We start from the raw sequence: 14,925 nt of genomic DNA, 5'->3' as shown, positions 1-14,925 counted from the left end.
AAGGGTACCACAATTACAGGAGCCTATTATGCTTCACTTTTGAGGAAATTAAGGGAAGCTATCAAAATCAAGAGGTGGGGCAAGATCAGCAAAGGTACCCTCCTCCTGCAGGACAACGCTCTGGTCCACAACTCGCATGTCGCCAGATCAGAAGCACAGGCGTGTGGTTATGAAATCCTTCCCCATCCTCCCTACTCTCCTGACCTTGCACCCTCTGACTTTCACCTCTTCCCAACCATGAAGTTGTTTTTGAAAGGAAAGCTTTTCCCAGATGATGCAGCCTTGATTTCTGAAGTCATGTCGTGGTTGGAGGACCAACTTGGGGTGTTCTTCAAAAACGGTCTCCAGAGCTCCATCATGGGAGAAATGCATAACTCTGGGTGGTTCCTATGTAGAGAAAGACTAATAACTGTGCCAAGTTTCGTTGCTCTACTGCTATGGGAAGTGGGTCAGGGGTATTACTTATTGCACACCCCTTGTATGTGGTAAAACTGCCTCAAACATACTTTCACTGGATATGAATACAATCTGAGAATCTATATATGGAGACACAATGAAGTTCTGAAGATTGTTTCTGATGCTTTGAAGATATATTGTGAGACTCTCAATTAAGCTCTTAATGTCACCAATAGAGTAATTCATTTCGTTAATAAAGGAAATCATTCAAAACTTGCAAGTAAAAATAAGCAAAGACTATCATTGTTTGATGTCTATTATGATTGGCATGTTGTATCTGACTTAGAGCACCAGCTCATATTTTATTAACTGAAATAATATCCGCTGTTTTGAAAAAAGTTTTCATCATTGAGTTAATGGTTCTATTTGAGGAAAATTTCAACTTTATATCAGCGCAAGTTAGAAAAACATGGAGACTTCCAAGAAGAATGTGTCAGAAAAATGTTTGGATAACCAATCTATTTCTTATCAAAATTGTAAGCTGAGGATTCATTGTCAACTCAACCTCTTCATTATTGATCAATCTTGAACTTTCTTCATCAGGCAAGAGGAAATACATGAAAAAGATCCAAAATATTCCAATCTTGCAAGGTGAGAACAATCCAACAAAGTCTCATACTGTATTATTGTTTAGTGAAGAACTGCCTAGCTGCTGTGAGGATATCTCTAGAAAAGCACAGCATTACACCAGTTCCTGAAGAAATGATTCCTCTTCAACAAATAGGTTAATCTTGTTGCTTTGTTTGAAGAGTGTTTGAAGAATTAATTATTTGGGCTGCGACCTTCAACTGAAAATTGAACACGTGTATAGGAGTGAACAACCATTTTATATGAAAAATTCATGCAACGAATAAGGGTACATCCATTGGGTTTTCTCTCTTTACAAGAATATTATTGACTGGTTAAACCATAAATTCTGACTGGTAGAATCATCTCGGACGGATGCTGAAAGGTACACTGCAAGCCTCACACTAGGAGTACCAGCTTCGACCCCAAACACTCATTCAGTAAGGTAACTCATAAGATTATTACTCAAAACTGTAGCAAGGTCCACTCTGCTACTTCTAACGAATATATTCTTTTCGTGGGACATATCAAAGATATATAATTTATTTTTATATTCCAAAAAGAATATAAAACTTGAGACTCATCTGAGTTGATTTTGGGCATTCAGATCTTTACCATTCCACTAATTTAGGAGATGTCCTACTCTTTTCCTTTAAACAAGCAACCTTCATTCTATCTATATTTTAAAAAACGTTTTTAACATCATATAATTTTTTAGATAATGATTGATAATTTGCATCAATTGAATTATTCAAACTAATATTCTTTTTTTTGTTTTTTTTCCAAGCTTGACCTTGATGTTGCAGCTATCTCTTCAACAATGCAACAAATGTGGGCTCTTACTCAGCAGGCATCAAATGTCGAATGTGGCACATCATTAGGTAGATATGAGGTAATATATAAAGAATTTTACATAAAATGTTAACTCTTTATATTTCAATTTTAGCGTGTTGGGGTCTCTTTCTCTAAATGTGACTGCCATTTTGGATATATTCTGTTAATAAAATAATAACAATCTATTAAAATCATAATAAAAGAAACATGAATTAAATAATAATAAAATAAACATGTATTAACATAATAATAAAAATAAACATTTAGTAAAATAATAATAAAAATAAACATGAATTAAAATAATAATAAAAATAAATATGTATTAAAATCATAATAACAATAAATATGTATTAAAATAATAATAACAATAAATATGTATTAAAATAATAATAAAAATAGATATGTATCAAAATAATAATAAAAATAAATATGTATTAAAAGCATAATAAAAATAAATATGTATTAAAATCATAATAAAAATAAATATGTATTAAAAGCATAATAAAAATAAATATGTATTAAAATCATAATAAAAATAAATATGTATTAAAATCATAATAAAAATAAATATGCATTAAAATAATAATAAAAACAAATATGTATTAAAATAATTATAAAAATAAACATACTAAAATAATTATAAAATAAACATGTATTAAAATAATAAAAATAAACATGTATCAAAATAATAATAAAAATAAACATGTATTAAAATAATAATAAAAATAAACATGTATTAAAATAATAATAAAAATAAACATGTATGAAAATAATAATAAAATAAACAGGTATTAAAATAATAATAAAAATAAACAGGTATTAAAATAATAATAAAAATAAACATGTATTAAAATAATAATAAAAATAAACAGGTATTAAAATAATAATAAAAATAAATATATATCAAAATAATAAAAATAAACATGTATTAAAATAATAATAAAAATAATCATGTACCAAAATAAAAATAATCATGTACCAAAATAATAATAAAAATAAACATGTACCAAAATAAAAATAATCATGTACCAAAATAATAATAAAAATAAACATGAATTAATACAACAATAAAAATAAGCGTGTATTAAAATAATAATTAAAATAATATGTATGAAAATAATAATAAAAATAAACATGAATTAAAATAATAATAAAAATAAACATGTACCAAAATAATAATAAAAATAAACATGTATTAAAATAATAATAAAAATAAGCATGTATTAAAATATCACAGTTAAATATTATTAAATATTATTATTACCGATTTTTGGATACTTTTCAATAAGGTATTATTATTTTTATTTAACAGTAAAGTATTTCCGTTAGGATTATAAAATAAAAATAACAAGTTCTATTAATACGCTTATCCTTAGTTTTACAAATTACTCACAAACATTATTATATTCTAAAACTTCATTTAAAGGACATTATCAATGCATATAAAATTAACCAGAGTAGCACCTTATGCATTAAATGATATTATCTGAGTTGACTGAATTAATTCGATTTAAACAGATTAAAGAAATTAAGATGAAATTAGTTTAATTAGTTTAAAGGGTGGTTAGTTTGAAAAACGTATTATTTCATTTGCGTTTTTTTCCTTTTTTCTTTTCTTTTATTTTCTCTTTTTCTTTCTCTTTTTCCTGCCCTTTCTATGTCCGTTACACAACATGACCTACTTAAGCGATCGGTCAACCTTTTTTATGGGTGTTTTGAACTTTGTCTAAAGAGATCACTTTCTGCTATATATATATATATACACACACACACGTGTTCAACCACCCTCTATCCCTTCATTATTACCTTGTCTCCTTACCACTAACGCTTCACTAGGTGTATCAGAAGCGGCCATTAAAAATGCCAACTTGAATAAATCAACTTACTATCTTTCGAAGCTTATAACTACTTGAAAAATGTAATTCAAATCCTATTTTTTTCAATTAAAGGAGCAAAGATCCAATTTTACAAAAATAACAAGTTTAATAGCAAATTATGCAATATTTCTTTTTTTAAATCAGTTTTCTTTAAAAAAGTTTTAAAGAAAATCAACGAAATTTTACTTCGATTATAAAAAAATCACTTACCTATAAAAAATTCTGTTCAATATGTACTTTCATTATTAAGAATTTATCCATATTTATACTTATATTCCATATCCTTTTTAAATACAATACTTTTTTAAACAATGATTAAAAAAAACGCGAACTCAGATTTTTTGACTGTTCAAATAAAGGGAGACAAATCTCTGATTTTTTTTTTTGTGATTATCTTAGGGTGACTTATAAACGCCATAATTAATATCTCTTTTTATTGCATGCTGTTAACCAAAATTAGTATTTTGGGGCCTCCATAGGTGAAAAAAAGCATGCATTCACTTATAAGTTTTTGTCGTTAAACAAAAAACTCAGTCAACCGATTTTTTTTTTGATTCTCTTAATGAAATACACGAGTTTTTGATTATTATATTTTATTTCTACTTTATCAAGTGAATTTTTTTCTTAAATATCTAAAAAAAGAAAACATTGAATGAAATAGAAAAAATTGTCGTCAGCATCTGGTATTTACTTGAGGATATAAGCATAACATGAGCTTTCATTTTAAAAAAAATCAATGTAGTTTTAAAAAAGAAAGGTTTTACACTTTGGACTTTACAGGTAAATTTAAAAAATCACATCTTTTTTGTTTTAAATTAGAATATTTTATTGATATTTTATCTTCAATTTGTGATATATAACTTTGGTGAGTAAATTAATTATTTAAATTTTAATAGACATTTCAAAATGGCGGGGGAGGGGGTGAATTTAAAAAAAAGTTTGTCTAAAATATTATATACAGTTTATTGGAAAGATCATAAAATTTCACATTGACCCTCAAAATATCATAAAAATTGAACCAATAGAAAAATTTTTATAGAATTTTAAAGTTTAAAAATTGAAAAAAATTTCACTGGTAAAATTCAATTGATTTCATACGTAAAAAAAGTGGCTGGTTGAACGCCTACCGGCACTTTGTAAACACTGTTTTTTTTTAAATAAAAAATATTTCTATTATTTTTTAAACAACTTTAATAGTTTATTTTGAAAGTATATTCCATACAGAAAATAAACAACCCACTTTAAAAGAGAAACTACGAGTTTTTTATATTTTATCCGCAGTTTTCTGTTAGAGGTGTCAAAAATTCCGATACACCTAACGCTTCACTCCAGTAATAATATAGGTTCTAATAAAAAGGTTTCCACCAGACTTTAAAATACTTTTCACTGGACCCATAAAGAAGAATTTCTCCAGAAATATGCCCGACCCGGATATCTACTAAGTTATGCGGATTACCCAATATACAGCTTGGATCTTATTACCTCACTGGTTTAAAGAACAGTCACCATGGATTTTACCACGTAATTTGGATCTAAAATTTTTATATCCTTTCTTCAAATGCCCTTGCTATATGACTTCTGATTAATCAATTATTTTTTACTTTGATTTTCCATGTCTCACTGACTTTAGCAAATAGGGTACATGCCTTTATAAGAAACCCTATAGGTTAAGGAGATAATTAGAATAATAAAAATCTTTGATGTGAAACTCAAACATTTCATTTCAAAAAAGGTTTTTGGAAATTCATTGAATCACTATAATCTATATATCTATAAAAGTGAAAGTGTCTGTCTGTGTGTGTACATTTCCATACGCAATAACTCTGTCAATTTTCAGTATACAGGGTACTGAGATTTGGGAAAATCAATGTGATCGGTTTTCAGACTGAAATTTGACGATTAAGGGATCAAAGTTCAACGATTTGACCTTTGAGAACTCTACCAAACTCCTCCGACAATTTTGAGTCTAAACACTTAAAATTTCAGATATAGGTTCCTTGGACATGGATCTAACTTAATAACTTGATTTGAGCCCAAAACAATAAATTTTAAGAGGTCATAATAGGGGTCAAATTTTAAAAAATTGACCTTTTTTTTTTTTTGCTCAGCATATACCTCAAAACACCCGGGCAACGCCGGGTACCCATGCTAGTTTATATAAAGTTAAAATTTTATATTTAGCTCTACTAACGTATTGAGCACTTTTATCCTTGTTTTTTTACCAAATATACCTCTTATATATATATATATATATATATATATATATATATATATATTTAGTAGAAATGGTAATTAATAAAAACCTGAAGAAAGTGCTCAATACTGTTGTAGCGCAAATATGCGTTTTATTTTTTATTACCATATTTTTCTGTTTAGTTACATTATTGTTTCAGCCATGCGAATGTTTTTTGACCTAAGAATGGAAGAACTAATCAGAAGGATGCGATAGAAAGCATATTTCTTTCTAAAGGGAAAAGATGAAAGGAACAACCACAAGGACTACCACGGATTCGTCAATAAGGATACAGCTCCAATTGTTTACCTACTCCACAACTTCGAAACAGATCTCATGGAACTTACCAACAAAGTATCCTTTCACCACAGAAAAAACTCATCCAACACCACCTAGACAAACTAGTCAAAAACATTAACTCATCCAAATTACTGTATGTCAAAGCTGACAAGACACATAACTTCTACAAAATCCCAAAACAAAAATACCTAAAACTGCTTAAAGAAAACATCATCACCAACTATAAAACATCGGATATAGATCTAATCAAAGACATCAATTTAGATAGCAAAAACAAAACTGAGACACTCAACATTAGCAACAGAGTCGGAAAACTAGCGAACAAAGAAGCCTACATTATGCTTAAGGACCACAAACCCAACTTTGAGGTAAAACCTCAAACTAGACTCATAAACCCCACTAAGCCCGAAATAGGAAAAATTAGCAAAAGAATACTAGAAAGAATTAACTTGTATATGTATGTGTATGTGAGAGTATATGTGCCCGCTACCTGCTGTCCACATATGTATGTATGAGCGTGCAGCTGTGTGTATGTCGATGTATGTGTTCATGAGTATAAGTATCTGTATGTGCGCGTATGCTTGCATATATGCGTGGGGATGCATGTATGTCTGAATCAATATATGCATGTAGGCTCATGTATATGCCTGCATGGATGTCTCTGTGTGTGTATATGTGCGCATCCATGCTTACGCATATGTACTCAACTCAACACTTTAAGGTCAGTTGAGGTCAACGGGAGCAATGCGGGTGTATATGTATGCATATGCGCATGTGTTTACATGCCGAGGTGGAGATGTATGTATACATGTGCGCGTTTCTTTATGTGTGTGCGTGCGCATGGCCCCAGGCTAACCTTCTCAAAGCACTTAACAACAAATAAAAATCAAATAGATAAACCGAATCATAGCCCCTCCCCGCCTCCCAACCTAAGCGAACACCCAACAGGTCAAGACATACTTATCAAGAAATCATCTCACCAACGAGACGCCAACAACCTAAACCTTAGAACTCGAAATTTAAAGTAACCCCCCTCTTCTTACCCCTACGTATCTCCCTCCCCCCTCCATGTATCCCTATGTCCTTAGCCACACCAGAGATGAACTTCCCAGACTCCTCACAACCAGCTAATGTTTTTGAACTCCAAAACTAAAACACTCCCGACCTACCAAGCACCCCCTCCCACCTTCCCCCTTTTCCCTTCTTCTTTTTCCGTTTTTCTCACACCCCTCCCCTGACATCATTCACTCTTTCATTCCACCATAAACGAACATTTCTGTAAAAGTCTGAGGAGGCTATATGACGGCCAAAAAACGGTCGCGTAGCTGAAACAATAATGTAACTAAACAGAAAAATATGGTAATAAAAAATAAACGTATAACGTTGTAGTGTAGTATATGTTTAATTTGTCATGATACCATCCTCCAAAGCATTACCTTTTTGTAGTGTGTAGAGAAGTATATGTTCATAAATCATATATACTAACAAAAATAGTATTATTAAAGTATATTTGTAGTCTAACAGTGTTGAGAGTTAGGCTGTTGTTTCAATTCTTTTTTTTTTTTTTTTTTTTTTCAGATTGAGGGAACATATGACATAAATTTGCTGACCTGAGAAGTTCTGAAATTCTGTAACCAGAAGATTGTGACTGATGTTAACGCTTAAAAATCTCCAGAAGATATTCTAACACTTCAAAGAATAGAATCAAAAATTTTCCATCACCCAAGAATATGGTTACAGCTGTGTTTAAAAGAATGACAACAAATACTAACGTATAAAAATATAATGAAACAAGTTGAGTGAGAAGGTTGAATTAATGGAGGTTTATTTTGTGAACATACCAGCCAAATGACTATCTCTATTCAATTTGGGTTAGTTTATGTAACATTTTTCAGTTTAAATATCTGTTTTTGGATTGTACCTGTGCCATTAATGTTGACAAAATGTTAATTTAGTGACGTGTATTTCTGTCTGCAGATGACTTTTGCAGATTTTTCACCATTTTTTTTTTCTTGACATGTAAATCAATTGTATTTTGTTCCTTCCAGCCAGGTGTGTGTCTGTGTTAAGTAGGTTTTATTTATTCCTACCAGGTGTTATTTTCAGAACATGAGATTCAATATTCAACATTTTGCTTAATCTGTTTGAAAAACGTCTCTTCAAATCAGACACTTCCTTTCTGTACAGCCTACAGAGAAGAGACTTTCCTTCTGTTGAAGTCAGTTTTTGATAATATGGAAAAATATTAATAACAGAAGAATAAAGATAGAGAAACAATAAAAAATTTACACTCTTATAAATTTTGTTTTTTTGTATATTGATATTTATATTAAAAACCCTTTTTCCTATTTATTTAAAAAGAAAATGCAACTTTGTTATATATGGGTCGTAGAATTGCATTCATCTGCAAAAGATCTAGCTAATTTGCATATTCTTTTAAAAATTCATTTTAATTAATTTATGTATATATATGTGTATGTATATATATGTATATATATATATATATATGTGTATGTATATATATATATATATGTGTATGTATATATATATATATATGTGTGTATGTATATATATATATATGTGTGTATGTATATATATATATATATGTGTGTGTATGTATATATATGTGTATGTATATATATATATGTGTGTATGTATATATATATATATATGTATGTATATATGTGTGTATGTATATATATGTGTATGTATATATATATATGTGTGTATGTATATATATATATATATATGTGTGTATGTATATATATATATATATATATATATATGTGTATGTATATATATATATATGTGTATGTATATATATATATATGTGTATGTATATATATATATATATATGTGTATGTATATATATATATATATGTGTATGTATATATATATATGTGTATGTATATATATATATATATGTGTATGTATATATATATATATATATGTGTGTATGTATATATATATATATATATATATGTGTATGTATATATATATATATGTGTATGTATATATATATATATATATGTGTATGTATATATATATATGTGTATGTATATATATATATATATGTGTATGTATATATATATATATATGTGTATGTATATATATATATATGTGTATGTATATATATATATATATATGTGTATGTATATATATATATATGTGTATGTATATATATATATATATGTGTATGTATATATATATATATGTGTATGTATATATATATATATATGTGTATGTATATATATATATATATATATGTGTATGTATATATATATATATATATGTGTATGTATATATATATATATATATGTGTGTATGTATATATATATATATATGTGTATGTATATATATATATATATGTGTATGTATATATGTATATATATATATATATGTGTGTGTGTGCATGTATATAAATATGTATATGCATATATACACATATATATATATATATATATATATATATATATATATATATGTAAATCTCAAATGAAATGAATCGGCCATAGTCAAGGGCAGCACAAAGGTTTCCTTTTCATTGTTTACTAAATCAAGATTTACTCCTTTCACAAACACCCGGTATTAGCTAAACCTCTATCTTGTCAAAAGAAACAACAACAAAAAGCAGAATTCTTTTTATTTTGAGCCAAGAGGAGACAACCCAACAGTCTTAAAGCAATATAAATTCTTTATTGCAATAAGTTTCAAATTTTCAGAAGACAACCTATGACCTTTTCTCAGCCTCTGATCCATTCAGTTTGAATTTTCTTCTTATCATCATTTCCTTTTGTCTGGCCACATCAACTCTCTGACGCCGGTCACTCACAAGATTTGATGAATTTAAGATGCATTGTGTTTTTTACAAAAAACTTAAGACATTCTCTTGAAGCATGGCAGCTATTAATATGCTAATCCACCAAACACAAAAGTTTCTGAAGCTAATGGGCTTTTTGTTACACGGTTAAGTTTTTTGATGACCAACATATAGGAGCCATTCTGTTCATTTTGTCACAAAGATGATAAAACCACCCTGTGAAGATCCATCGAAACTAGCATAGATGACATCTGAATAACAATATACCGATCCAAAGATTTTCGAAGCTGGTGATTACATTTTCCTAAACTAGATCATTTCCACAGAATATGAATTATCTACATGTATTGCCCGATCTGGAACTTGTCTTTGATTTTAACTTGTTTGCCTCGAAGAGTAACTTCACCTTTGGTGATTTTCCAATATTAATCATTCTACATCAAATGATACATCTGGTTGAGCCTGGGTGAATAGCCACCTCATTTGACCTGTCAGTCTCTTTAGTTCTGTCTTTTCATCCTGACCCAATTCATCATTTTTACTTAATGATCTTCCTTTATGTCTATTGGGGTTATAGATGAACATATAGATTTTCATCTATTATAATCCCATTTTTGTTTGCTTAATATTCAATCCAAAAAATTTAAATGTTTTATTTCCATAATTTCCAATTTTAAACATCTTTCAATTCTGCGATTACATTTTTCTGAACTAGATCATTTCCACAGAATATGAAATCATCTACATGTATTGCTTGAACATCTGTCAAGTCACCAGTGGCATTGTGCCAAAGAAATGGTGCATCTTCGCATGCACTTACCATTCTTTTCAGCTTCACCTGTGATTCTGGACACGCATAAGATGGTGGTTTAAGGAATACTTCTCTCTCCAACAGAGATGAAGGACAATATAATAACAATTCTATTACCTTGCAGAAATGCTGAGATAAAATCAAGAGCCTACACCTGCCACACCATAACAGAGACTCACCTCTGCTCATTGGAGAATCTGTTTCTAAGTTATGAGAATCTTCTGCAATCTGCAACAAGACGAGCCTTCATTATCTTTTTGTCATTCATAATTTTTTCTGTTATCAGCAATCTTGTTGATATACATTTTTGTCCCGAGTTATGAACTTTCATATTTACCAATTCCCTTTTCTTTGCATCAATCCCATCTTGTCTTTGTTCTTGTTCAAAAGTAAGCAAAACTGCAAATTTTTTATTACTTATTCCCTCTGTTACTTGAGAAAGTTTTCTCCATTGATCAACATGATCCCAATTGATACAAAGATCATCTTCATTCTCTGCTTCTGGTTTTATATTTAGTGTGACGTGACCCGGGTTTAGCTTAGGGGTTAGGAATTTTGCGAGAATTCTATGCCCAAATACACGTCTTAAGAAAAAAGTGTGGAATTTTGCCGGCCGTAATAATATCACAACCGCATGGCATTTCTCAAGTTTTGAATCAGTGGAATCGTCATGGACTACCTGATAACATTCACGTTTAATAATAAAGATGGCAGGGAATGAAAAAGGTCGGACACCAATGAATAACGTAAAAATATATAAATTTATTATTCAAACAAAAAAAAAAAATGAAGGAAATAAAAATAATAAAACAGTCATAATGAGAGTCCGGTCACAGACAACATCAAATCAGGATGGGGGGGGGTCATTGGGGTAGATGTATTATTTTTTCCTCTTCCTTTTCTCTCCTTTTCTTTCTTTTCTTTTTTGATAAAACACAAAGTCACAGTTAAAACAAAATATTAGAATATTCAAAATGAAGGTCGGGTCACAGACTTAAACATAAACATAAAGACACAGACCAAACAAAATATTAGGATAATCAAAATGAAAGTCGGGTCGCAGACAATATCAGGTAGGGATGGGGTTATGATTTCTCTTTTCTTTTGATAATGCATAAAGTCACAGTTGAGACAAACATTAGAACAATCAAAGTGAAAGTTAAAGTTAGATAACAATGTTCTTTCCTTATCTTTCTTTTCTTTTTCCAATTCTTTCACCTTTTATGCTTGGTGAGGGAAGAAATTATTTCACGGAAAGAACTCGACTGTCACTGAGTGGGCTGGGGAAGGTGACATATGAGAGAATGGATATCGAACGATACTTAGCTTTTTGGGTGGGAATTTCTCCCCTGGCGCGCGCATTTCGATGACGTGATAATGTCCTTAGTTTTTCTTTATCACTTCTTTTTCTTTCTTCATCATCTTCGATATGCGGTTTGTCCTGACAAAGTTCTCGGGTAGAATGGCTCTCGTTAAATTATGTTGACCAAGGTAATTCCATGTTGGAGTAAATGTCCTTTTTTGGTCTCATGGCCGTCCGCCAAGTTGAGTTGAGTTGATCATTTGCCGATCACCATGTGTTGCAATATTTTGGACTGGTAATGGGGTATGATCCCACACAGTTGGACGATTCTATTTATAAACGATGCTGCTAAGAACTGACGAATCAAATAAATTCACGTTCTGCTACCAACCAATCAGAAACCAGAATTGCTTCATAAATATTAAACCTTTTCTGGAGCAATTTCACATGTTCTTTCCCGGGTTTCGACACGGTAAGAATATTTTGTTCTGTGGAACTGTCTACTACAAACAAGTCACCTCCCAGGACTTGTGTGTAACAGCGAACCATCTGAAACTGTTGTGAAACTCAAAATGGCTGACACTTCTAGAGGTTATGTGCCCAGCATGCGTCTTTATTTCAATGGATCCGAATCAAAATTCGAATTGTGGCAAGTTAAATTTCTGGGATATCTACGAATCCAAAAGCTACACAAAGTACTACAAACACAACCTGAAAACAGAAACGACCCCGACTTCATTGAAAAGAACGCAACTGTCTTTGCGGAATTAATACAGTGTTTAGATGACCGAAGTCTATCACTGGTAATGAGAGAAGCCCTGGACGACGGCTGCAAAGCATTAAACATATTGAGAGACCATTATTTATCGAAAGGAAAACCCAAAATTATTTTTTTATACACTGAACTGACCTCTCTGTAACGAATGGAAGCCGAAACTATTACTGATTATATTATAAGAGCCGAGACAACTGCAAATTCTTTAAAAATGTCTGGTGAAGTTATAAGTGACAGTCTGTTAATTTCCATGGTCCTTAAGGGATTACCGAGTGATTTCAAGCCATTTACCACTGTGATAACCCAGAAAGAAAAACCCATGACTTTTAGCCAATTCAAGGTAGCACTCAGAAGTTACTGGTTTTATATTTAGTGTGATGTGAAAAAAAAAAAAACGAATCAACAAATATCATGAAATTTAAAAATACACATAAAAACACCAAAATGAAATTATACCCATGCCAGGAATAAAAAACGCAACTTTGCCAAAAGCAGGTTTTTTCCTAAAGAAAAAGTACAAAAATTATTTGTTATAATTGTGGACGACCTAATCACAAGAGTTTCTAATGTAGATACAGGACAAAATGGCGACTACATTAAAAATGTAGAGAGCTCTGTTAGCGAACATACATTTTTATTTTCGTGTACATTTGATGCGTCAACAAGCAATAATAATTTTCTTGTCGATTGTAGGGCCACGGCACATGTGATTACAAAGGAATCTGATTTTATCAATTTTGATCCCAACTTTAAGCCACAAAATCATTTTGTAGAACTAGCTGACGGGAGTCGAGTCAATGATATCGTTTTGAAAAGAGGCAATGTGAAAATCTCGCTAAAGAACAATAAAGGTGAACTGTGTTTCTGTATTCTAGAAAACGCTCTTCTAATCCCAAAATTTAAACAAAATATATTTTCTGTACAAGCTGCCACAAAACAAGGTGCAAATATAAACTTTAGCCCCAATAAATCAAAACTGGTATACCCGAATGGAACTGTATTCAACATTAAAGAAAATGGAAGACTATATTATTTAAATAGCGTAGTCCCATCAAAAATCGCCTGCCATGATCTACAGACATGGCATAAAATTCTTGGACACTGCAATATTCCTGATATCAAAAAGTTGCCGACTGTAGTTGATGGAATGCAAATACAAACATCAAAAACCTTCAACTGCGATGTCTGTACGCAAGGGAAAATGACAAACTATCCAAACAAGATACCAGACAAAAAGGCCAAAAAAATCCCGTAGAACCGATGGCCAGAGAACATTATAGATATGTGTTGAATTTCGTAGATGACCATTCAGGTTTAATAATGGTTTACTTTTTAAAGAACAAATCTGATACCTTGCTAGCAACTAAGAAATATCTAGCCGACATGGCCCCCTACGGTGAAATCAAGTGTATTCGCTCTGACAACGGTACGGAATTTACCAATAAAGACTTTGAACTATTACTAATTAACCATCATATCAGGCATGAAAGATCAGCCACACCAAAACGAGACTGCTGAACGTGCATGGTGGACACTTTTGGAAATGGCAAGATGCCTACTCATTGAATCAAAACTCCCTAAAAACCTCTGGACGTATGCACTTATGGCGGCAGCCTATATACGCAACAGGTGGTTTAACAAAACACTATCTAAAACTCCATATGAATCTTTCTGCGGTAAAAAAACAAATTTAAGCAGAATGCATATATTTGGTTTAACTTGCTGCGCATATATGGAGAAAATTATTATTATTTTTGAATTGGAAAAGGGAAATATAATGTTATGTCTATGAGTTTATGATCCAGTTATGAAGGGTGCAAGCACAATATATGTATAATGTGTATATTTCCTCCTGGGGTTAACTGGGGGCGGTAGGAGGACTTGATATTTAGAGGGAAAAATAAAAACTACTTCCTCTAAAGATGGTTGCGATTGTGATGGTGTTGCTC

At 30.7% G+C, this 14,925-nt stretch overlaps 1 protein-coding gene across 2 annotated transcripts in view; it reads left to right on the top strand.

The window, feature by feature from the left end:
- LOC145265430 (nicolin-1-like) overlaps nt 1–8,567 on the top strand; it is a 69,021-nt gene extending 60,454 nt beyond the window's left edge. For both annotated transcript variants that reach the window (XM_080121264.1, XM_080121263.1), the window contains 2 exons: nt 1,811–1,915; nt 7,846–8,567. In XM_080121264.1, the coding sequence (XP_079977390.1) occupies nt 1,811–1,915; nt 7,846–7,881 (141 nt within the window). In that variant the 3' untranslated portion in view covers nt 7,882–8,567. The remainder of the gene's footprint in view (nt 1–1,810; nt 1,916–7,845) is intronic.
- The last annotated feature ends 6,358 nt before the right edge of the window (nt 8,568–14,925 follow it).

Source organism: Euprymna scolopes, chromosome 40 (genome assembly GCF_053919585.1).
Source record: "Euprymna scolopes isolate OS-2025 chromosome 40, ASM5391958v1, whole genome shotgun sequence".
In the NCBI taxonomy this organism is placed as follows: Eukaryota; Metazoa; Mollusca; class Cephalopoda; order Sepiida; family Sepiolidae; genus Euprymna; species Euprymna scolopes.
The sequence above is the reverse complement of the archived record's forward strand: the minus strand, read 5'-3'. Positions and strand labels throughout refer to the sequence as shown.